Here is a 26238-nt window from a genome sequence, read left to right on the forward strand (position 1 = left end):
TCTGTTCCTCCAGACCCAACCCCTCCATCTCCTCCTTAGAGCTGCAACAGATCACCAGATGTGACTTCCCTTCCACCTGCCCACATATCTTGTGGATCCTATGGACCATCTCTTCCTGACATCCCTCCTCCTACATCACTGCATTCCAGTCTCCAACACCTACAGGCATTCTCTGTGAGAATACCAGACAAGCAGGCCAGTAAAACAGGCAACACACGGCCAGCACACTCTCTGGAAATCCAGAGAGGAAACAGAAATCAAGGACCAAAATAACCACCCAACAAAGACAAACCAAGAAATCAGCATCTAGAACTATTATCAACCCAAACCTAGATGCTGAGACACCAGTGTAAAAACAATCAATAACTGCCAGGGAAGGCAATATGTATCAAGTAGAGCCCAGCTATCCTACCATAGCAGGCCCTGGATATGCTAACATAGCTAAATCACAAGAAATACACCTTTAAACCAACTTTATGAAGATGATAGAGGCCTTTTAAAAGTGGAAATGAAAAACTCCTAAAATAAATACTGGAAAACACAAACAAACAATTGGAGTAAATAAATAAATACATTCCTTAAAGAAAGCTAGGAAACCACAAAAAATCAATTGGAGGAAATGAATAAATCCCTTTAAAAAATCCAAGAAAAACCAACAAATAGCTGAAGAAAATAAAACTGATAAAGAACTGAAAATAGAAATAGAAGCAATAAGGGGAACACAAACTGCGGGAATTCTGAAAGTAAAAAAAATTTAGGAATTTCACCGGAAACTACAGAGACAAGCTTCACCAATAGAAAATAAGATATGGAAGATAGAAACTCAGGTATTGAAGATATTGTAGAAGAAATGGATGCAGATGGGTTCAGGTGCAGAAACCTGCAGCCAGATATTATGTCAAGAGAGAGGCTAAATTAGAGGTCTCCATCAAGTCCTTCCCCTCAGAGCTCAGGGATCTCCTAGAAGAGGGGCCAAAAGATTGCAGGAGTCAGAGGGGATGGAGGACACAAGGAGAACATGCCCACTTAGTCAACTATGTCTGCACCTATGGGCTCACAGAGACTGGAGCAGCAAGAAAGGAAATGCATGGATCTGCCCCAGTGTAGTGAGGAGTGGCGGGCTGCATCTTGCTACCCGGCTCCCACACGACTAGCTTTACATGTGAAATAACAACACACACTATATTCATTTAAACACTGCCTGGCCCATTAGTTTCAGCTTCTTACTCACATCTTGATAAACCCATATCTAATAATCTGTGTAGCACCACGAAATGGTGCCTTACCGGGAAGATTCTAGCATACGACCATCTTGGGCCGGAGCTTAATCGCGTCTGTCTCAGAGAGGAGAGGCATGGCATCTGTCTCACTTAGGAGAGGCGTTGCATCTGACTGAGCCATGTACCTCACTTCCTTCTTCCTGTTCTGTCTACTCCACCCACCTAAGGGCTGGCCCATTAAATGAGCCAGGCAGTTTCTTTACTAACGAATGAAATCAACACAAACAGAAGACTCTCCCACATCACCCCAGGTCCTCTGCATTGATGTTGTGGCTGTAGCTTGGTGTTTCTGTAGGAGTGGGTGTGTCTCTGACTTGTTTGCCTGCCCATGGAACTCTTACCTCTTTTTGGGTTGCCTTGTCCACTTAGTTAAGTGAGGACTTTTGTCTTCCTGTCTTATTGTATTTTGTTTTTTCATGTTTGGTTGTGTCTCTTGGATTCCTGCTCTTTTCTGATGGAGGAGGGGGGTAGATCCTGGAGAGAGGGAAGGATGTGTGTGTGGAAACTGGGATGGGTGTAGTAAGGGGGAACTGTGGTAGGAATGTGTTGTGTGAGAAAATAATGAGAAGAATCTATCTGAGAGAGAGAGAGAGAGAGAGAGAGAGAGAGAGAGAGAGAGAGAGAGAGAGAGAGAGGAAGATGGAGGAAGAGAAATTTGGGTGTAGAAGGAGCTGTTTGTTCATCCTGGCCACCCAGAACCAAAATAATCAAACAGAAACTGTATTAATTAAATCACTGTTTGGCCCATTAGCTCTAGCTTCTTATTGGCTAATTCTGACATATTCATTTAACCCATTTATATTAATCATTGTATTACCATGTGCTTGCCAGCAAAGTTTCTGCATGTCAGACTCTGGCTGCAGCTCCATGGCATCTCTCTGACTCCATCCTTCTTTCTCCCAGCATACAGTCTAGTTTTCCCTGCCTAGTTCTGTTCTTCCCTGCCATAGGCGCAAAACAGTTCTTTATTCATTAACCAATAAAAGCAACACATAGACAGAGGACCTCCCACACCATTTGGGCTGAGGGAGCCTGTGGTGTATTTTATTGACTGACAATCAATTGATGTGCATTAACTTATCCACAGGGAATAGTGACGGTTCTAGCTGCTCTAAGAAAGCAAGCTGAACAAGTCATAAGAAACAAGCCAGTAAGCAGCACTCCTCCATTGCCTTTTCATCAATTCCTAACTTCAAGTTCTTGCCTTGAATTCCTGCCCTGACTTTCCTGATAATGGAGAACAAACTGTAAGATGAAATAAACTCGTTCCTTCCCAAGCTGATCTTGGTCACAGTGTTTTATCACAGCAACAATTATCCATACAAAAATATTTTATTTCACAGATAATAAAAATGAGGCCTAAAGAAATAAACAAGCATTTCAAAATACACATTTAAGGGCACAATTTGCTACTAATATCTGAAAGGAAATTAATAACACAGGCAATAAAACTAGGACCTGAAGCGAGAAAGAGTAGAGTCACTGCTTTGCTGTGCTGAGCTATGAAAGAATATCTAGTCGTGAATAATTTATAGAAAATCCTAAGGAGAAATGAGGGTGTAAGTCAGAGAAAAACATGAGATAAATGTAAAGAGCTGCCCTTAATACACTCCCACAAAATTATAAAATTTTGGGAAAAGATGGTTGTAGGCAAACATAGGATTAGAATGTTAGTGAAGGTGAATATATGAATTAATAACAGAACTTTCAGGGCGGAGAAGACACGTGGGTTTTTATAAAAAAAATGTTCTAATAAAAGTTCAACTAGTTGCATGCTACAAGCCTGTTTCTCACATCCTGAAATGTAATGAATATGGTAATAACAAAGAAGGAGCTGGATAAGAGTAATGCTTAAAGTGTATATTTTACAGATCAGAATATATCAAAGTTGTCGCACTGACACAAGTAGTATTTACTTATTATCTACAAACTGTGGTGTTTTGTCCAATCTTTTTCTTTTTGTTACAGTATGGATTTAAGCAGAACTTCTCCTTGTTCTTATTGAGGAAGTCAGTAATAAAATCTGTGCAGAGAACAAATTGCTAGTTGCCATAGCAATGCTTCCCTTAACAAAAACTCCTGGTTCATTCATTCATACATCTGTCATATATATATATGTGTGTGTGTGTGTGTGTGTTCATATATATATATATATATATATATATATATATATATATATATATATTTCTTATGTACAAACAGTATTTCTAGGCCACAGGATCTGAAATGTAACTTTGTGTCATGTGCTTTAACAAACACATAGTATTTGTGGGTGATACATTTTTCTTTTTCTTTTTTTTTCATTTTTTTTATTAAAAATTTCCATCTCCTCCTCTCCTCCTCCCCCTTCCCTCCCCTCCCTTCCACCCATACCCCCACTCCGCCCCACTCCAAGCCAAAGAGCCATCAGGGTTCCCTTCACTATGTTAAGTCCAGGGTCCTCCCAGCTCCCCCTAAGTCCAGGAAGGTGAGCAACCAAACTGACAAGGCTCACAGTGAGCCCGTCCATGAGCCCGTCCATGCTGTACAGTTCATGCTCATCGCCGTTGTCTTAATATAGATCTTGGTCTCAAAGAGACTGAATTTTTACTAGACCTTACATTCTAGTTAATAATATCCCCTTAGATAATTTTAAGACTTTTAGTTAGACTGCGTCCTACTGTGTGCTCAACTTGTTTAAGTTTAAACTGCCTCCTAGACAACCATGTAACTAACCTTGCTATGGCTTGGATTTCTCATCCAATCAGCATGTATAACCAACGTTTAGTGTATGATTACTCTTAAGCTACATATTCTTTCCATGACTCTCACACAGAATAATGCATTGTGTATGTGTGTGTGTTTGTTGTAATTATTTGCTGAAAACAGCCAAGAGGTTGAAGGTAACTAACAGAAGACAAAATCAATATCTGACAAATATTGTGAACAAAATGTGGATATAGGTTAATGAGTTCTATTCTCAGACAGCTGGGAAAGTAATGTCTTTCCTTGGAAAACCCTGCTCAAGTTTTTTCTTTAGTAAAATATCTTTCCCATTCCTTGTTTTCTGTGATGTTCAATAAATAAATAGCAAAACTTTTTGACCACAAGAATAGGTGGAGATATCAAGGCTTTCTTGACACCCATTCAGAGAAAACTGCTTCCTCTTGGTCTAAAGAAAAATGGAATCTGCTGTTGTCTGCCAAAGATTAGAGCATCACATCACACTGTGTCTTAAGAGTTGATCTGGCTGGCCTGTCAGTCATATGGCTTGGAATCCACCCCTGAGGAGGTATAATTCACCTGAACACATGCTGAGGATGAATAGTCACCTTCTTAATGAGACAATGTACTCATTGATCCTGAGCCACACACTTAGCACTGTGGCATACGAAGCTTGCATTAGGAAGTACACTGTTAAGCCTGTCCATTTTCTTGAGTTCTAGCCCAAAAAGACAAAACATTTCCTTATTTATTTTAATCTTTTACTTTTGGATACTGGCTGTAAGCCTAAGCTGCTTTCCCAGACACTTGGGCTTTACTCACCTTTGTCTAAAGCTACTCAGCCTTGCACAGTGCAGCTGCCTTCTTTACCAAGTAGGTGCTCACAGACATCATGAACTAACTGTCCATTTTCCTGGACTCTGACTCAGAAAGACATGGCTTTCTCTTTCTTCTTATCAAGCTCCCTTCTACTGGCAGAGTCTAAGGTTACCAATTGATTGTCCTGCTGTTTTTCTCTCACATTCTATGAGAAATATCCATAAGTTTTCTTCCAAGTCAGTTTTGAAATTCTTTTACTAATGAGACCAAGAACTCAACAAAGGAACCCTGACTTCCTGGTGATGATAACCATTCTGACTGAAGTGATAGGAATTTCAATGCAGTTTCTATTTAGTTCTCTAAAATCCTAAGCCTCCGGTAAATAGAGTTGGGGGAGTGTTCAGGCTAGATCCTATGTTTCTCTTACTTATGGTTTATTCTGGTGCTGGAGGCTCAGCATAAACTGCGTTGGGAGTTTCTGTTGTCCACCCATGCTATCTTCACAATAGTAGCATCTTTTCCTTGCATACTAGACACCCATGCTAGCCACACTATCTCTGCTGTCTGTGGGCTGTGGGTTGGTTCTTCCACCTTGCCTATGTGTCCTAGTTTGTACACACCTAGAAGGCATATGTATGTTCTAGTCTCTGTCATATGTGAATTTCCAGAGATTTGGAAATGGGAAAGGAGACTTCAGAGGTTGAAAATAAGGTGGTGCCTAACTTTTGTCAACTGTTGTGAATCAGTTGTTCTTTGAGAGAGAGAAGACCTTCGGGTCTGCACCTGTGTTGTTAATCACATTAAAGAATCCTTCGAGGGGGCATCAAAATGCCCTACTCACTCCAAGGAAAGAGGACTAAAATTTCCTCTTGGATTAATCTAACTAAGAGCAAGCCCAGATTTTAAAAGTTTAAGAATATATATATATATATATATATATATTCTTAAATATATATATATATAATTATTAGCCTACTAGATGACATATATTTTGTCTTAATCTTCAAAACAAGGCAAGGAGGAAAAATGTCATCTCACTGGAATAGTTGAGAAAACTGCAATATCACCAAACAATTAAATAAACTGAGATTGTCAAGAGAGGACAGAACTAGCATTTTAATCCATGACTTGCTAAAGGATGCTTGTATTTTAAGATGCGTAGTATTTCACCATTAATCCTGTGCTTGACGTGATACCAAATCTCTCTCTCTCTCTTTCTCTCCCCTCACATTCTCTCATACTCACACACATACCCATAAAGTTGCACACATCCATACCTATGCACTTTCACACATGTGCACATATATATTCATACATTTACACACAAACATACACACACATGCACTTATATGTGTGCAAACAAATTTAAATAAATCACATTTTATGAACACTAATATGGCTTTCTCATAATCCTTTCATAACACCATTCCTATCATGTATTTGTCCAAGTAAAAATAAAGCTCTCTTTCCTTGATGCTGTAGCTTTATGTAATGCTTGAAAAATCCAGCTTACAGTAACAGCAGTATAGCAAGGGACAGAACTGATCAACCACGGAGATGACAAATCAGAGAGAGACAGTGTCAGACAAGAGAAGAAGCGGAGCGTGGACTTGTTAGTTTGATTCAGTACTGACAAAGGAGACAACAGGAGTCTATCATCCTGAAAACTGAAGCGAAGAAAATCCATTTATCAGTTTCGCTGCCTCCTGGATTTTTCCCGTGTACTCTAAGTCCAACTCACAGGATGCCAGCATCACTAGGGGACCCCCCAATGGGTTCCAAGAATGACTGATCACCTGCAAATCAGTGAGACCATGAACTTCATTTCATTTATTGAGGTAATGCATTTATTCATCTCAGTTTGCATTGTACCTAACCGGGGGCTTTTAAAACATTTGTTGCTCAATAAATTTTATTGAAAGTTGAGAAAAGATGAGTAGACTCTACCAGAACTAAATAACGACATTTTCCCACTTTTTAGCAAGGGTCAAATCTTTTGGAAAGCCATTAACTTTACCTTCATATTTTTAGAAGATTTATTTATTATTTTAAATTGTGTATGTGATGTGTGTGTGAGAGAGCACGTGGGTGTGCACATCCAAGTGCTTGTTCCCTCAGAGGTCAGAGGCCTTGGGTCTCCTGGAGCTGGAGTTACATATAGTTGATACAGGTGATGGAACCTGAACTTGGGTCCTCTGGAAGAGCAGCAAGAGTTCTTAATCACGGAACCATCTTTCCATCCTGATTATTATTTTTAATTATGTGCATGTTTATTAGGTACCCACAAAAGCCAGGGTAGGGTATCAGATCCCCTGGAACTGTAGCTACATGAGGTTATAAGCCACCCAGCATTGAGTGCCTGGAACAGAGCTACAGTTCACTGCAAGAAAGGCACACAAGTGGTCTTAATCACTGAGATGGTGTGGGACAATGGTCTGTATTCTGTCAATTATATTTTAAATAAATGCTGATAGGCCAGTAACCAGGCAGGAAGTATAGGCAGGGCAACCAGGCAGGAAGTAGAGGTGGATCAATGAGAACAGGAGAATTCTGGGAAGAAGGAAGTCCTAGTCTGCAGTCCTGATCCAGCCACAGAAGAAGCAAGATGTGACTGTCTCGCTGAATGAGGTACTGAGCCACGTGGCTAACATAGACAAGAATAATGGGCTAATATAAGTTATAAGAGTTAATAAGAAGCCTGAGCTAATGGGCCAATCAGTTTATAACTAATATAGACTTCTGTGTGATTCTTTGGAACTTAAGACTGTGGGAACTGGGCAAGATAGAAACCCCGACAACCCTGAGACATCTGCTCACCCCTATCTTCATAGAATCTTAAATATCCCACTTTTATCACAACACACACACACACACACACACACACACACACAATAGAAATAGATGAATGTCAAGAAAATTCACATGGAATAAGTCAAATTAGTTCGAACTTAAAATGCATATAAAATAATCTTCACAAGTTATATACAGACAAACAAAAAAATCTGGAGATTGATATTTTTAAAATTTCTTTTGATCTCCAATAACAATGTACAGTTTTCCAGTACCTGTTTCATTCAGTTTCTAAGCAGCATTCCACACTATGAAGCATTTTATCTTCCTTAAAGTATTCTTTCTCTAAGATCTATTTGTCTTGTAACCCTTAGCTTCCTTCTTTTTATTAGGCTATTTCTCTACCTAACCTAAAGACAGAGTCTCTTCAGGATGGGCCCTGAGCTCTTTGTCCTATGCTCCTGTTCTGAGGGAAGCCCTTTATTCCAGGTCCTTGGCTATAAAGGAAATGTCAACAGTACTTTTTAAATTAGACCTATCAGTGCCAGTCTCTTAATTGTAAAATCAATTTAATTTTCTTCACGCTCATATAATTGATTGTGTTCGTTTACGCTGCTTCAATTGTGCTTTTAAAAAACCTTTTAAATTTTTTGAGATTACAATATAATTATAATAGACTTATATTTTTAAGATTATATTTTATAACTAAATATTGTAACTTTGAGATTATTATATAATTAAATTTGCCATTTCTTTTATTGTACATTGCCTTCCCCCAATTTCTCATGTATATCCCCCTCTGAAATGACAGTTAATTGTTAATGTTTCTTCTTCAGAGTTTTAAAAATCTAGGTTTAAATTGCACATATATATATATGCTTGCTTTATATTTAAAATTAGATATCTCCAGAAGTACCCAATTCAGTACACTAAAAGTGAACTTGCCATTCTCTCTGTACATCCATTCGTTGCCTTTCCATGGCTCCTTAATAAAGGTAATAGTATGTCTTCGAAATTTGGAAGATACTTGAGAGTCAAAATGTACACATTTCTCTCCATCACCAACACATCCAACAAACTACTGTGAACTGTCAGTTCTGCCAACAATACACCTTATAGTCTTCTATTCATATTAATGTCTAGCAATGCTCCTATTACTTCTTTTTAGGTTTATGTTTTATTTATGTGTATATATGTGTGTGCATACATACATACTTGTGACTTTAGATGCCTGTTGAAGACAGAAGAGGGCATCACACATCCTGAAAACTGAAGTTAAAGGTGGTTTTGAGCACCTACCCAAAGGTGGGTGCTAGGAACTGAATTTTGGTCTTCTGCACCTACTATTAGATCTTTCATGTTATAGCTTTCTCAGTCTCCATGGTGGGCCTGTTGTCACATATGTACATAAAATCAGAAAAAAAGCTTAGTAGCACAAGCCTGTAGTCACAGAAACCCTGAATAGGAGGCAGGAAAGTTGAAAGTTTAGAAAACTGCTTGAGCTACTGGGGCCAGTCAGGGCAACTTAGTAGAACCCCATTGCAAACGATAAAGCATTTGTGTGGGTGAGGGAGAGACTGTGACAGAGCCCTTGTGTAGCATGTCCTAGTTGCATTCTCCTACATCACAAAAAGAAACAAACTAATAAATAAAATAAAACCCCAAAGACTTAGTACAGGGACCAAAATACAAAATGTAAGAGAAAGTAAAAAAAAAAAAAGTTTCTTACAAAATTGGAACCACCAAGTATGAATATAAATGTCATGTAAAGATAAAGTATAAAATCAGGAAATGGGCTGGAGAGATGGTTCAACAGTTAAGAGCACTGGCTGTTCTTCCAGAGGACCTGAGTTAAATTCCCAACACCCATTTGGTGGCTTGCAGCTGTCTGTTCCAGGAACCTCACACCCTTACATGAGCAAAACACCAATGCGCAATATATATATAAAAATCTTTAGAAAAAGACAGGAACCATGAAATTGACACCTAACTAAACTGACTCAAAAATATGCATCTTGTAAGACTTTTAATTTCCAATATATAGGGAACAAGATTAATAAATCTAGGATACTGTCATAAATACTTGCTGACCCCTTATTTGAAAGTGTCATGAAGTGCAATTGTTGGCTTAATCAGCCAGAGATTACATAAGAGCCCCAGTAAGGGATTTCCTTCCCTAAATTGATCTCAAGAACTTTGGCATTCCTAGAGCTCAGTAATTTCCTCTTTCCCCATAGACTTTCTTGGCTGATTCCCTAGTGGGTCTTGCAACATCTAAGGGCTGTCTCCATGTGGATTTTCAGCTTTCCTCTTCAGGGAAATGAAGGGCACTCAGCCACCAAATGTCCTCTACCTTGGAATGCTTGCTTCTTCCTTCAGCATGAGGGACCAAACATACAAGGCTAAACATAGTATTGTTTGCAGGTGGAAGAGAAGGGCATTGTTTGCTTTTAACTGTATTTCATTACTTAGTGCTAAACATTAAACACTTTTTTTGCCTTTTCTATGCATGCTTCCCAGGGAAAGGTCTCCAAAATGAGCTTTGAATGTATCCTATCTCTGGCATAAAAGTCATTATAAGAAAGGAAGCAAAAGGATTCAAATGAACAAACACAGGGTACTGTAAGGCCCCACCATGGAGGTCCTAACTCAGTGGTGTCCCATGGGGTTCAGGGTGTTAATATGTGTTTTTACTAAGTATCTCAAGATTCTTCTTTTTTAAAAAAAATATTTGTTTATTTATTATGTATACAATATTCTGACTGCATGTGTGCCTAAAGGCCAGAAGAGGGCGCCAGATCTCATTACAGATGGTTGTGAGCCACGGGAATTGAAATCAGGACCTTTGGAAAAGCATGCAATGCTACTAACCACTGAGCCATCTCTACAGCCCCCTCAAGTGATTCTTCTAGGAGAGTCTAGAGTTGTATTGGAAGAGAACAGTTAAGACAGGGATTTTATAATTTTATTTTTATCTAAGAAGCTAGGCAACATTAATGCCTAAAGTTCAGAGAGAGATAGAGATAGATAGAGACAGAGATAGAGACAGAGAGGCAGAGAGAGACAGAGAGAATGAAGAAAAAAATCAACTCCTTCTCTCCAAATACAGTGTTTATAATTTTGGCAACTTTCTGGTATTCTTTGTTATAAGTTGAAATTTGGGTACTGATTATTTCACTTAATGTTATATATTGTTTTTCTGTGTCTGTATATTTAAAGATTGCACCTTCTTTGCCATTGCAAGCAATATTTTGATGAATCCAACTCTGAGATTTGTTTTACATTTTGGATTGTATTGCTAGAAGTAGAATTGCTAGGTTAAACAGTATGAGATTTAAATGGCTCTGCATACTAACAGTGTTCCAAAACTGTTGTCCTAATTTGTATTGAAACTCTAACGTGAATTGTCCTAATTTGTATTGAAACTATAATGTGAGAATGTATCGTTGCCAGCATCTAGTTTTTAACTTTTAAATGTTTGCAAATTTAACATGCAGGTGAGTGTACCTCATTGCTTGTTTGTGCATTTCTAAGAATCATTTAAAATAATCTCCTTCTGCCCTCTGTGTAAGCTGACAAGTTGACAGTCAGCAGATTCATGACCCTTCTGGTTATAATTACATACTTCCCCATTGGTGCCCACCATAACAAATTTTAATTTGTGACTTTTGTGTTCAAAGTCCTGGATAACTTCTTCATCTCCTTCCCTGTCTTGAGTTTATATTTTAATCCATTGTGATCCCCTTGCTGTTTCTGGAAAAATGCCTTTTGTACACAAGAAAGTTTTTATGCAGAAATATATATATATGCACATATTATATATCATAATATATCTTTATATTATAAAACATTCTAATATATCAATATTATAAGAAGCAATGGGATTAAAAGATATTAGTATTTCCCAGTGTAAAATGAGCAGTTTGTATATTAGATGTTCTTATTCTCTGCCATTCTAAAAGACAATTTTTAAAAATAGTAAAAGCAAAAATATACAAATATGTATAATTGTCACATGTGTATTGTGAGAATAGTATTTATTTGAAATAATTAAATTTAATGCCAGTTTTTCAATGAAAAATGTACTTTATAAATAGCTCCAGTCATTTTTATTTTTTATTTATTTATTGTTATTTTATTATTCAACTTATTTTATGATGTCATATTTTCCCAAAATCTGAAGACAGTAATAGTATGTAACAATTTTTAAGTTAACTTTCCTCTATAAATGAATATTGAAACAAAACTAAATGTGTTCATCAGTATATGAAGCCATGAAGCCTGTGAGCACATGCATGATAGAGTTAGTACTTTGCATGATAGAGTTAGTACTTTGCATGATAGAGTTAGTACTTTGCATGATAGAGTTAATACTCAAGCCATTGGTAGCACAACTGTGAGGAAACCGCTGGTTTAAATATACATCATCAGACAAGTGTTTTCTTAGTTCAGTATCCATTTAAATCAAACTTATGTTAATTTAAATTATAAAGTTTAAGCTTACTAAAATGACATCCTTTCCAATGATAATTAGATGGTTGTATGCAGTCGATTCAATTAATCTTGAGAAAGGAACCAAAAAGAGTTGAAGCTTAAACCTTGGGAGTGATCAACATACAGGAGGAGAGAACAAACATTTTTCAGCACATGAGCTCTGGAATCTCTGAACGATTTAATAAACATTAAATCTTATAATAATATATTCTAATTCCTGTCCATGAACAGAAGCCATTATCCTTCTTAAATTTCACTATTTTTTTTTTACATTTTAGACATTGGTCTTTATGAACAAAACTTAAGGGTTTTTTAAGCTATAATTCTATGAGTCATTGTATACGGGAGTTAAATAATAAGATTGATATATTATTTAATATAATAATAGGCTGATGACATATACAGGCTTCAATAAAAGACCAAAGTCTTTGCAATGTCACCTACCTACTGCATTTTTTCTTAAATTGGGGAGATATCTTGCAAATTATAAAATCCAAGAATGTTAAAGTCCAGAAAGTAAAATATCTCATTTCAATTATCATAAATTATAAACCCTTTTTTAAAAATATACCTGAATATATTTTATTATATACAATATATACTACTATTATATGCTATGCAGTTATGCATAGGTTTCAAAAGTGTTGTAAATATACATAAGACTTCAGAAATATTAAATCTATCTCTGATCAAATTTTTCCCAAGAAGAATCAAATCATATTTTTAAATCAGGTATATTTTCTCATACCCATTAGAAAGTATAAGAAATAATTATTTTGTATTTGAAAGTCATCTTAACACAAAAATTAAATAATTTATGCTGCCTGTATTAATTATTACAATTACATATCTATATGTATTGATTAAATAATCATAGCAGAAATGCTCATCCAACTGTCTTAAATCTGTGCATTAAAAAATTTAGGAAAACATACATAAATCCACCTGGAAAGGAGAAATAGAGAAGATTGCCTGACAAAACAGGGGGCATTGGGGTGAAGAGAGACAGGAGAATGGGAGAGGAAGAGGAAGGGAAAGGGAAGAGGTGAGGAGAACTTGCGGGAAGGAGATAGAAGAGATGGAGGAAGGGCAGAGATGAGGGCAAGGAAAGAGATATTTTGACTGAGGGAGCCATTATGCAATTAGCAAGAAACCTGGCACTAAAAAATTTCCAGGATCTGCAACGATGACCCCAGCTAAGACCCCAAGCAATAAAGGAGAGGGTGCCCGAAATAGCCTTGCCCTATAGTCAAATTGATGAATATCTTTAAATGTCACCATAGAACCTTCATCCAGCAACTGATGGAAACAGAGGCAGAAACCCACAGCAGAGCACTGAGTTGAACTCCCAAAGTCCTATTGCAGAGTGGGAGGAGTGAGAATATGTCTCTTCTCTCACTGGGTAATTACTTAACTTTCATAAGTTATAAAAACCCTTCATACTATTGACTCTAGACAAAAATATTCAGTATCTGTAGTCTGGCCCTTACAAAATATAATTTTAGTTTTCTAGTTATTTAGCTATTATCAGGCTTTTAGTTTGATGAGGGCTAGAATCTTTCTCTGTTCCACTCATAAATAAAACCCTACCATTTTCTCAGAAAATGTGATAGATAAGATATTGGTTAAACATAATAAAACACTGATTCAAAATATTATTCTCTTTGGGTGATATATAGACTACAGCTCCAATAAAATTCTGTTCTACAGAGATGACAATAGGGAATGTAAATACTTGCCTCTTTTTTATATAATTATCTAAAATTTCAAACAGTAAATTTGCTCACTGAATTCTATCAGTGATCCTGAAAAGCATTTGCAAAATAAATAGCATTCATGTAATGCATTGCCAACCTTGGACTCAGAGTAAAGGAAATCTCAGGGACATGAATGGACCATGATGAGGTAGTGTGATTATAACATAGGGAACAAGGATTGGAAAACAAAACAAAACAAAACAAAAACGAAGGGACTCCTTAGTTTTGTCAGTAACAGTTTTCTAATTAGTAGCCCAAGAAACAACACTGGCTAAAGATAAAGTATTTTTATTTAACAGCATTCACAAAAAGAATCCGGAGATGAAAAGAAGTGTTCTAAATTTATTTATATATGTCCTTCACTATCCTGTGCTTTAAACATATATCCATCCCTTTCTGGTAGAATCAATTTTGGACATATCTTCCTTGCATTCTGTGTTAGCTACTTTTTTATTGTTGATACAAATGTCTAACAAGAAGCAACTTTAATGAAGAATGTTATATATTTTGTTGTGGTTTAAGCAGATACAGTTGATCTTGGTGACCAAGGCATAGCCACAGAAATGGCTTATGTTCACATCCTGATACATCATAGAAAAAAATGCTGGTACTCCACCAGATCTCAACTTTTCCTGTTATTATCCTGTGTGAGACATCAAACCATATGACAGTGCTGCCCACCTTGAAGGCAGGTCATAGGACCTCAGTTGATCCACACATACTTACACACACTCGAAAGTGTGCTTGGTTGATTTCCTAGGTATTTGTTAGTCCAATGGAAATAACAATGGGAATTAATCATCAAAACTAAAAATTACTGAAAAATGAGACTACATATTATTCCAGCTTTTGTTCCCTAGTGTTAAGCACTTAATATAAGCTCAAAGTCATTTGTTCAAGTGAATTAAATCTAATACCTTTGAATTCTGCACAAAGGACCCCAAACAATTTGTTGAGATAAATTTTTAGGTACTTCACAAAAGTATATTGAGCTCTTCAGATGAGGGACATTAACTTTCTTGAGCTACTTAATTATTCTCTAACTCACTGATGCATTTAACTCCTGAATGTGGTAATTGCCAAATAAGGAATTGCTGGAGGAGAAAGGAATTAAAATCTACTGCTCCGAGGCACCAAATGATGCCCAGATGATCCAAAACATTTGTTAAAAAATAGATACATTCTTACTTGTGATCCTAGAGAAGCTAAATAAGAAGGTGGACCCAAAGAAAAACATATAGTTATCCTCCTGGATATTGGAAGGAGACAAGATTGCCAGGCAAAAATTGGGAACTTGGGGGTGGGATGGAATGGGGCTAAGGGGAGATGGGGAGAGAAAAGTGTGAAGGGGAGGATGGGGAGAGCTTGGGGGAATGGGATGGTTGGGATAAAGGAAGGGTGGATATGGGAGCAGGGAAGCATATATCTTAATTAAGGGAGCCATTTTAGGGTTGGCAAGAGACTTGACTCTAGAGGGGTTCCCAGGTGTCCAGGGAGATATCCCCAACTAGTTCCTTGGGCAGCTGAGGAGAGGGAGCCTGAAATGGCCCGATCCAATAGCCATACTGATGAATATCTTGCATATCACCAAAAAGTTAGTTTGTTAATTATCACAGAAGGAAGATAAAATCCCAGAAGCTTAGGAAAGTGAACACACTACTGTGCCTAACAAAGTCATGGCACGGAATCTACAAACAACGGCAGCAGTGAATTGGAAACACATTTAAATCCCCTTCAACCACAGCCTGGGTGAGAATAATAGTGAAGCTAACACGAGTGCCATGGCTACCCAAGCAGTAGACAAAGACAGTGAGCAGTTCTTGTCAATCAGGGGGCTCTGAAAGAAAAAAAAAAACATCTACCTCATAATGTGTTATGAGGAAGCTTTTCTAGACCAAGGCTATCAGCAGACAAGACAAAAATGGATATGAAATACACAAATGACGATTAGAAAAATGAGCTTCTGAACAGATGGGGAGCCAAACTAGATCTAAATCTTCAATCCCAATGACGCTGTATGCAATTACTGATGCCTCAGCTTAGAGTCCATGTGCTTCCTGAAAACGCACGACACTATTAAAATCAAAGAAACAAACTTTAAGCATCAGTGCCTTTGTTCTATCTTTAGTGAGTGAAGCAGTCATAATAAAAAAAAAACATAACTTTAAGGAATAATGGAAAAATTCGTTTTCACTATACCAAAGTAGGAATGGAGATGGAGAGACAGCATTCGATTCAACCCCTTTTCTCACTGAACCCGAGTATCAAAATCCACCTTGGAAAGTAAGTCAGACTTTCCAGACATTTCTCTCAAGATCTTTCTATTAAGGCCATTCGCAGACACTATTCCCTTCCCAAAGTACCCATCAGAGATCAGAATCCAAACCAGAATCCCAGCAGTCCTTTAGAAGTAATGGCTAAAGAATGAAGCAACATAATTCAAAGAAAGCAGGCGAAGAGTACCCCCGGGTATCAAACAACTCCAAGAGGTGCATTAGAAGGCTCATTTAGCCATGTTTAAACTGGGATAAGAACCAGACAAGCCTCTAGGAAAGAAGAAGAAAAAGAAAGGGTCTGTGATTAGGGGTTGAACATCCACAAAACTGAACCAAAAGCTGAGGACTACCTTGGCTTTCCTTTCCAGTTTCTTCCTATCTTATTACGGCGGAGGGGGTAGGGGGGAGGAGGGCGATGTGAGGGGTGGGGCGGGAGAGATGCGGCGCTAGAGCGCTCGCTCTGTTATATAGTACTCTCTCTCTCTCTCCCTCCTCTTCTTCTTCTTTTTCTGTTCTTAACCTTATTTATTTATTTACCTAACAATCCCAGCTTCCCCTCCTCTCCTCCTGCTCCCCCCACCTTCAGTCCACCCTATTCTAACCCTAACGCATGAACTGAATTTGTGGAGCCCATTCTCTCTGGAGCGATACCTTGCTCAGCCTAGGCACAAGGTATGGGAAGGGCCTTGGTCCTGTTTCAATGAAGTGATGGAACAAACAATTGACTTCCCAAGAGAGGACTTACCTTTCTATCTTATTTTTAAACTAAGAATTGCCCAATTTAAAGATTAAAAGCAACAAGTGAGAACTAGCTAAAGCAGGAGCTAAAGGGGTCACTTTTCAATAGAAAACAAAAATATTAAACATGTCGTGTCAAGAAATAACACTGTATTAGATGAGTTGGTGTTATAAGGTCATTGTGCAAACAGACCTGGTCTCAGGAAGCTTCAACCTAGATGATACATGATCAACAAGAAGGGATTATCAAATCATTTACTAAGAAAGTTATAATTATATGAAACTATAGAGAGCAGAGTGGCAGGTAAAGAGAAGCCAATTAATAAATAGACAGAGCAAAAAGTGGCTTCCATAGGATATTCAGAAAAGCCACACTGATAAGGGAAATTGGAGCAGATTAGATGAAGGTGTGTTTAGCAATGGATTGGATATTTGGTAGAAACGCATTTTAGGTGGAAAGAGTAAAGGAGAGTAGAATTTGACATCAGAAATCTGGTAGCTGTGGTAGTGTAGTAGGCAAGACAGACTTTTACAAAATCATTGCAAAGAACTTTCCATTTACTCTGAGAAAAATGGAAAATTACTGTAGTGTTCTAAGCAAATTAGCAACTAGATATGCTCTACAGGGATCTATGTTGAAAACAAAATTAGTGGACAAGGCAAAGACCTATGACTGATCCAGCTACAAAGTAAATGTAATGGGTACTCAAGCAAGTTCAGAAGATAAAGAGAAGTTGATCTGGGCTATAATTCAACAGACACTGTGATATACTGAAAATGGGTTGTGGGGAGAGGAATAAAGAATAATTCCAAGGTTTCCACTCCAGAGTATGTGGGAGAATGGCTGTGGTGATTTGAAAGAAAATGGCTCCCAAAGGGAGTAGCAATATTAGGCAGTATTAGCGGCCTTGTTGGAGAATGTGTGTCACTGTGGGGGTGGGGCTTGAGGTCTCTTTGGCTCAATCTTCCACCAGTGTGCCTGTCAGTTTGACTTCCTGTTGCCTGAAGGATGCAGCACTCTCATCTCCAGCACTGTGTCTGCCTGCACACTGCCATGCTCTCCACCATGATGATAATGGATTGAACCTCTGAAAGTGTAAGCGAGCCACCCCAATTAAATATTTTCTTTATAAGTGCTGTGGTTATGGTGTCTCTTCACGGCAATAAAAACCCAAACTAGGACAGTGGCTTTCATTGACTCAGTGGGGAAATGATGCTGTTGTACAGAGAAAGGGGAAGATAGAGAGCTCTATTTTGAAAGTGCCAAGTTTGGAGCATCCATCTTGTGCATGGGGATGTTGCGTAGTGCACAAAATATACGTGTCTGAAGTTCAAGAGAGAGATGTAACCCGAATATATCATTTAACTGACGCCAGCTTTTATCTGGTGCTGAAAGCCAGAAAGAGTTCAGAGAAATTCACCAGAGAAAGACTGAGAAAAGTAGGGAGAGGAGAGGCCACAGTTCGACAACTACAGCCATGAAAAGCCAAAACAAGAAGGGAAAAGAAACCTGACAAGTCTCAACAAGTACAGACACACCAGGATGGAGGAATAAGCAAGTGTGAAGTCTGACAAATAGTGTTAACAAGATAGAAACAGTTGATAGCTGTGAAATATGCAGGTTTTAGAAAGGTAATGGAGCAAGGAAATGTGAGAAAGGACTTTGTAAGTTTAAGAAGACTTGGGGAGGAAGTCCTGAGGACATTGAGTGAAGGCAAAGAGAAAACATTAGTAAATTGGGAAGAATGTGAGCTAAGAGTAAAGGATTTGCTCCTACAGCCGTGAGCTGAGATACTTTACTCAAATGAAATCAAATCCAGAGAAGAAATAGAGAAAACTCCTCAATGAGTCCTTGAAATGTTGTGAGGTGTAGGGGACTTGCTGCAAGAAGAGGAGTGTAGGGAGAACAAGGCACGGTCTCTCTGTGTGTTCTGTAGCAGAAAAGCAGCAAATGCGCTTGTGATGCCAGGAAATGTGCTTTAATGATTTCAAACTTTTCAGTGATATCTGACATGATTATCCTCCAAGGGCAGGAAGGAAGAAGCCCTGGGATTTTGAGAAACTCATTTGAAAACCGAGAAAACAAAGAATATAGGTGTTTAGTATGCAAATGCCTGGTAGCATAAGACATCTAATTGAAATTTATCACTGTAAAATGATATAAAAGTAAAAACAACATTTTTTATTGTTTGGTGGGATAACACAAACATTTAGGCACGGAAGAGTCAATGGTATAATGATGGTTGGTTTTAATGCCAGCCTGCCACAAATTAGAATCACCTTGAGTAGGGAGCCGCAACTAAAGAATTATCCTAATTGCTTTATTGATGCAGAAAGATCATCCGAGAATATACAGAACCTTCAGTAGCAGCTCTGGTTTCAAAGGAGACATCATAACAGAAGGATGTGATTTTGTCCTCTCTCTTGCCTGCCCAGCTCTCTTGTTTGCTACTGAGTTGACTTATCCTGTTGATGCTGCTAGTAATAATTCCATCATTGATATCAGAACCAGCACCTAGACTCTATAACTGACTGACAGCCTGCTCTCCAGGAACCATTCAAGTTTTAGGGGTCACACTGGGACTGCTAAAGCACTCAGCCTTGTGGACTGAATTACTACTAGATTCTTGTTCTCTCTGAGGTGAGACAGTCATTGGGGGGTCTATTCCAAGTTCTGAGATACCCAGCCTCAAGGACTAAACAACTACTGAGTTGTCAGCCTCTCTGGTGCAAGAAAACTGTAGTTATTACCTTTATATAAGTCTGATGAATAATTCTCACACATTCATACTATCTGTTCTGTTCCTCTAAAGATCTCTTACTGCTGAAATGTGTGTGTAAGGGTGATTATAAAGATTTACTATGAGGTCATAATTAAGTAAGTATGTAGCTTTAGAAGAGGATCGGTTGAATATGAGTCAAACTGAATGGATTTATTATGATATAATAGAGCTGTTGGATGCCAAGATAGAGAAGGAAATGAACTGGAAAAAAGAGAAATTCTAGTCAGAGGGGAATACAGATATATGAAATTGAATTCCTAAATTTAATGATGAAAAGGCAAATAGAGAATGTACACATGAAAATGAGTTATCGGGATGGGACGTGGTGGCACACACCTTAATCCCAGCACTTGGGAGGCAGAGGTAGGATCTCAGTGAGTTTGAGGCCAGCCTGGCCTACAAAATGAGCTCCAGGACAGTCAGCACCCACACAGGGAATCCTGTCTCAAAAAAACCAAAAAGAAAGAAAAAAGAAAGGAAGGAAGGAAGGAAGGAAGGAAGGAAGGAAGGAAGGAAGGAAGGAACAAGGAAAGAAGAAAGGAAGGAAGGAAGGAAGGAAGGAAGGAAGGAGCAAGGAAAGAAGAAAGGAAGGAAAGAAAGAAAGAAAGAAAGAAAGAAAGAAAGAAAGAAAGAAAAGAAAAGAAAATTAGTTATCCAAGGCAACCTGGAGATATCAGATACAGGCTCAAAGAAATATGAATACACAATCAATCAATCAAAGCTATATAGTTGTTTCCTCTTATTCTTGACTTTATTTTTCAAAAATTAAAAAATCCAAACAATAAAGATGAAAGCAATTGCCTTACCCAGTGAGTTTAACTGCATGTGTCCGAAGTTTTTTATACTTTTCTGATTCTTCATTTGTGCTGACAACATGTCTGTATATCCCTGTCTTATAGTAGAAGAAATCTCCATGGACTTGCATTATGGCTGAAATAAGCCCAACAGAATGAACAGCACGGTTACAAAAGTGCATCTTCAAAATCTCAGAAGTTCTCCCAGAACAATCAACAGTTAAGCTGTGGGGAGTGGGGTCTAAGAAGAGAGCACACCTAATTTTCTTCTTATCCATTGGCTACACACCTTTCTTACTACTTTTAAAAAACAATCTCAGCTACATAGAACATTACCTATATACAAGTTTTACATTTAAAATGTAGTTCAAGCTTTTCTTTGTTGGGTGCTAATAAAAGAAAACCATATACAAAGGAGTATTCTGGTAGAGTTTCATCCTTTCCGCTCTGGAGATCTGAGTCTGTGCTGCACTCTTTAAAAAACCGGAGCCCGTGCTTCCTAAAACCCTCCTTCATTCCTTCTCTTACATTTCTTCTTTTCTATTTCATGTGGGGCTTTGAAAAAGGGCTTGTGCAATTCAGGTTGAAGACTTTAAACTTCTCCCTCAGTAGGCATCTACTGAAGATTTTCTTTTAAATTAGGACTAGCTATGGCTATCGTGCTAGCTAAGAATGAAGCTTACCTATCTTAGCTCAATATGTGTTTTAAATAAAGTCAGAATGAAGGTCACTGCATTCGCTAGATCCTATGGTGATGCTCACGCTGCACAGGGAAATGTGGCTTTTCATCTTCTGCTTTTAGCTCCGTTCTTCAGCATTCAGGGCCTTGGGGGGGGGGGGGGCTCTAAGTGTCACTGAAAGTTGAATTTTCTTTACCCACTATAAAACACATCCCCCACAGGGTTTTAAAATTTTTTAGGTTGTACTCTATGCAAATTTCTGCTTTCTGCAGGTTTTAGAGAAATGCTCACAGTGTTATTTACTCGAGGTTCAATCCATTTGACATTTTGTTTTGTCCCAAGGCAGACAGAAATGCTGTAAGTTAAACCAAGCTACAGCAAGCAGGCAATCAAATTGCATGTACAGAAAGAACCAAATAGCATTCTTTTCATTCACAAAAATATGAAGATATGCGGGGCGGTGGTGGCGCACGCCTTTAATCCCAGCACTCGGGAGGCAGAGGCAGGCGGATCTCTGTGAGTTCGGACCAGCCTGGTCTACAAGAGCTAGCTCCAGGACAGGCTCTAAAAAAAAAGCTGCAGAGAAACCCTGTCTCGAAAAAAAAAAAATATGAAGATATTTCACCCAATGATTTTCCTCTCCATATAACCATTGACTCATTTAACCCTTACCGTCAGCTCTGCTTTAAGTACTTGGACAAGATAAATTACGACTGCCGTAAAACACTGCCAGCCGAAGCAAAGGTTAAGAAGTCAACATGAATAACAAAGTACCATCTTCCTTCAGTCTCTGATATTAAACCAAAAGAGATGAATCTACAAGCTTGTGAGCATGTAAGACCCTGCTCTGCACTCTGAGTCTTGGAAAGCTGCGCACAGTCAACTACTGCACAGAACTGTAAGACGTGTGAGCGTAGAAGACAGACCCCCCCCCCCCCCGTGTGTGCTTTATCTTGACTGTGGCTAAGGCTGCCAAGAGATATCTTCTCAACAATTTCAAACTGAGAATTCACCGATTTAATTTTTGTATTCTATGAACTTGATAATTTAGTAAGTGAAATTTACAAAAGTAGGGCAGCAAAGTAAACCTCAGTTTTCTACAGCATTTAAAAAAAATTAAGATCCTGCTTTATTTTGACTGAGAACAGAGGTTGGGGGGTATTACAATGATTCGGAAGTTCGGGATGATTTAAGCCAAATTTACTGCGTAATGAATTGCCAAAGCCACTTAAGAAGGAAATGTCAAAGTAGGGCTTGTGAGTTTGGCCTTTAATTAAAATTTCTTCTGTCTTTCATATTTGTCTCTCAGGTACCACCAGTCAAAGCACATAGGAAAACCACACACAAATTCTCTGTTATAACAGTCAACAAATTTCACACGTTTTCGAAAAAAGGAGCCTTATTTATTGGTTGCAAAGTTAATGTAAAGTTTTAGTATTTTTTAAAATTAAATTTAGCACATGTTTAGCATAAGCTTTGATTTTTTGATAAATAATTTCAACATAAATATTAAAATCCATGATAGCTCCTATATCAATACTAATCAGATCAACATTCAGAAATAAAGGGGAAAATTAACCAGGAGTCCCTCAAATACGTAACAAGTGTTTTTAATTTGTGTCCCACTGTATTGATGTTATACTCAGGCCTTTTATGTTCACTACTTGAATTCCCATTTCACACCTCATTGGGTTTGTTTTCCCAGGCCCTTCAGGAGAAATGTTATACAGAAAATACATCTTGTGTACTTATCTTTATCAGCATTACTGGTACAAGACAAATTCCAATAAGGAAAAAAGGAATCAGATATACATTTAAGTCAAATCTATATCTAGTATACCACTGTAAAATTATATTATTTAATAGTATTTTACTACCAATAATAAATTTAAAAAGTAGCTAAAATTATAAAATGGTTGTGTAAGCCACAAAAGTCATCTAATTTGTTTGATTTTCCTTGACCTAATATAAAAAGGAAATATTTACTTTATTTATAGCAATTCTTACTGTGGTTTTTGTCAACATATTCCTATAGCCACCTAAACTGAATTTAAATATTGGTATTTAATTGTATCTAAATAAATTTAAATATCTATCTGTAAGTGTGATTCTTACAAATTACCAAGTGGATAATGTGAGTTCCATTGGATTAATTACTGCAAGACAGGTGCCTGTCAGGTGCTCCATGATAACTCTGGAAAGACTCAGCCAGCTTTCTTTCAATGTGCCACTATCATCTAAGAGTTCAAGCAACAAACAAGTTTATCTTCTTAAAGTAAAATGGAAGCTGATGATATGCTTTGATGAGTTAATTTTCTGCAACTGCGCAGACTAGAAGTGTTGAACTCTTTGGAAGATACCTAAGATTTTCGTTTTTTTATTATGTTCCCTTGATGTCATATCATGTAACATTGTTTACTATAGAAATTCATAACTGAGCCGGGCGGTGGTGGCGCACGCCTTTAATCCCAGCACTTGGGAGGCAGAGTCAGGCGGATCTCTGTGAGTTCGAGACCAGCCTGGTCTACAAGAGCTAGCTCCAGGACAGGCTCTAAAGCTGCAGAGAAACCCTGTCTCGAAAAACAAAAAAAAAAAAAAAAAAAAGAAATTCATAACTGAAAATGACATTTTATCTGATCTTACCTTGAACTGGTCCATTTCGTATGATTTCTCTCATAATCTCTGTTTCCTGGAATGAAAAATATCATTGAGCATTAATGAGAAATACTAAAGCTAATGTCTGGTGTATAATATGACCTGTAGGACAATCCATTTAGGGATTACATAATCCTCAGATACTCGGCCACTTGCAGCTTGCTGCGGTGCTGCTTTGAAATAGCCATATGCACCACAATGCATTGGTAAACTTTGAAGTGGTCATACGCACCATATTGCATTGATGAACTTTGCAATGGCCATATGCACCCTAATGCATTGATGAACTTTGAAAGGGCCATAGGCACTGTAATGCATTGATGAACTTTTCAATGACCATATGCACTATAATGCATTGATGACCCTGCTAAAACCAGTGCATGCCCATTTGCTTTATTGATTTTTATTTTAATACTTTTGGAGTGGACAAAATTATATGGACAAAATTATACTAACTTTTTATGGCAATGAAGAAAATGAAGATTGAGCTAGTGAATATTCACGTTTCCTATGGTATTTCGATCACAAGAGCAGCTGCACCAAACTGAAGAGTGAAGCTGTACACCAACTTCATTACAAACACTCCTATTTTGTACTTAGTGTCCCCTCAGGAGGGAGGCAGTTCATTCATTCATTCAGTCTTACATGTACATTTAACACAAAGTTTTTAAATAAAAACTCCAATAGAAACAAATTTGGATGCTTCATAATCTTTAAGACATGTTGGTGGTGTATACAGGCAATAAAACAGCTAACTTCAGAATCATATAATATGTTCTATTATAGGGACAAGCTTAAAGAACCATTGATAAAAACAGAAAACAACTAAATTACACGACAGCTTAAGGAAACTTATCTTCCCTCCTTTTACAATTTCATTAGGATTTTAAACTCTTACTTCGATCTATTTTTAATAAATATTTATATGCCAGGTTACAATTTCCTGAAGATGAACAGTGTCCTACAATAAATCCAGGTTAATATGAAGACAATAATCCCACAAAGTAAAAAAAAAAAAAAAAACCCACAAAATTTTGCCATAGGTCTGGACCCTTGTTTAAAGTTTCTTCAGGTGGAAAGGTGAATGAATAACCATTTGACTCAGAGAAAATATTTCCTATGTCAGTAAAGAAGATAGAGAAGGCATGATCTATGCAGGCAATAGAGAATTATCTCATTTATTAGGATAATTATAGGTAAGTAGAGGTTTAAATACTGGCAAGACCTTAACTTCTGTACGTTGTAGGTCAACCATGCATAAAAGGCCAGTACACCAAGATAAAAACATTGGATGATAATCTCATAAAAACTGTGGTAATCAAAGGTTCATATGTTTCTTAAATGAGTCTAGATAACCCTGAGGAGATTGTGTTAAAAGTGGGTGAGCATTAAGCATGAAAATCTGGAGTCTAAGGGGATCTTTTTCTCACTATGTGGAGGTCCTCTTTTGTGAACTAAAGAACAAGATCAATAAAATGAACTTCTGCCACCAAAATGCAGTGACTTAGCTGTGATCTCAGTTTCCTGCACATGTGTATTAAATAAGCCAGAATTTAAACCTTGGTTTATGGGGGGCGTTCTAAATTCTATGCCAATCCCTTGCAATTTTTGCTGTAACAACTACATTGCCCTACAACTGATCAAAATGCAAGTTTTTAATGGGCATTTTAAGAATAGCAACAACTGTATGTGAACAGGACAGGGATATTCATTGGTTATTTCAGAGATCCAGGCATTTGCCACCAAGTTCCAGGACACCCATGATGTAAGGAGATGGGCCAACTTGTTCTCTGATCTCCACATGTGAAGTACACTCATCCCAGACACACGCACACACACACACACACACACACACACACACACACACACCATAAACAAATGCAGTAAAAGTAGAAAAGTATATCTGCAAACACAACATTTGCTTGTCTACAATAAATTAAAAATAGTAAGAATAATGGCCGAGTTATCTACTTTGAGAATGGCATCCTTGTTAGTCCTTGCAGTTTAGACTTACATTGGAAGAGACTCTGTATGGGGGAGAACATTGGTAGATTCTGTTGGATTTCTCAAAGCTGTTGGGGCATGGCTTTGTGGCATGCCGTTTCCCCCGTCCATCTGATCGACTTGCCATAGCACAGATATTATTGGTAGTGTTTTGGTCCTTGAAAAGTGGGTAGCATGCATGAGATACCAGTCTAAGAGGAATAAGAAAAAAACAGGATAGCATTCAGAAAAATGCCATAGCACCCTCTCTATAGTCAAGCTTGGGGATTTTGCTGCTTATTTGTCTGCATAACTCTGAACTGTCAGCCACCTACATAACACAGCAGCCTAACGTTATTATAATCTTCCCTCTTTTACTCTTAATTATGATTTTGAACTCTTACTTCAATCCATTTTTGATAAATAACTATATACTTAGCGTGAAATTTCCTGAAGAAAAGTATCCTGCAATAAATCTGGGTTAAT

At 37.7% G+C, this 26238-nt stretch overlaps 1 protein-coding gene across 1 annotated transcript in view; it reads right to left on the minus strand.

Moving 5' to 3' along the window:
- The window catches only part of Tinag (tubulointerstitial nephritis antigen), a 95047-nt gene that overhangs the window by 27294 nt on the left and 41515 nt on the right, over positions 1–26238 (minus strand). The window contains exons 7-9 of the mRNA XM_038324171.1: positions 25784–25964; positions 23758–23803; positions 20447–20570 (exon numbers count right to left, since the gene is read on the minus strand). Coding sequence (XP_038180099.1) covers positions 20447–20570; positions 23758–23803; positions 25784–25964 — 351 coding nt within the window. The remainder of the gene's footprint in view (positions 1–20446; positions 20571–23757; positions 23804–25783; positions 25965–26238) is intronic.

This window comes from Arvicola amphibius, chromosome 3 (genome assembly GCF_903992535.2).
Source record: "Arvicola amphibius chromosome 3, mArvAmp1.2, whole genome shotgun sequence".
NCBI classification, from domain to species: Eukaryota; Metazoa; Chordata; class Mammalia; order Rodentia; family Cricetidae; genus Arvicola; species Arvicola amphibius.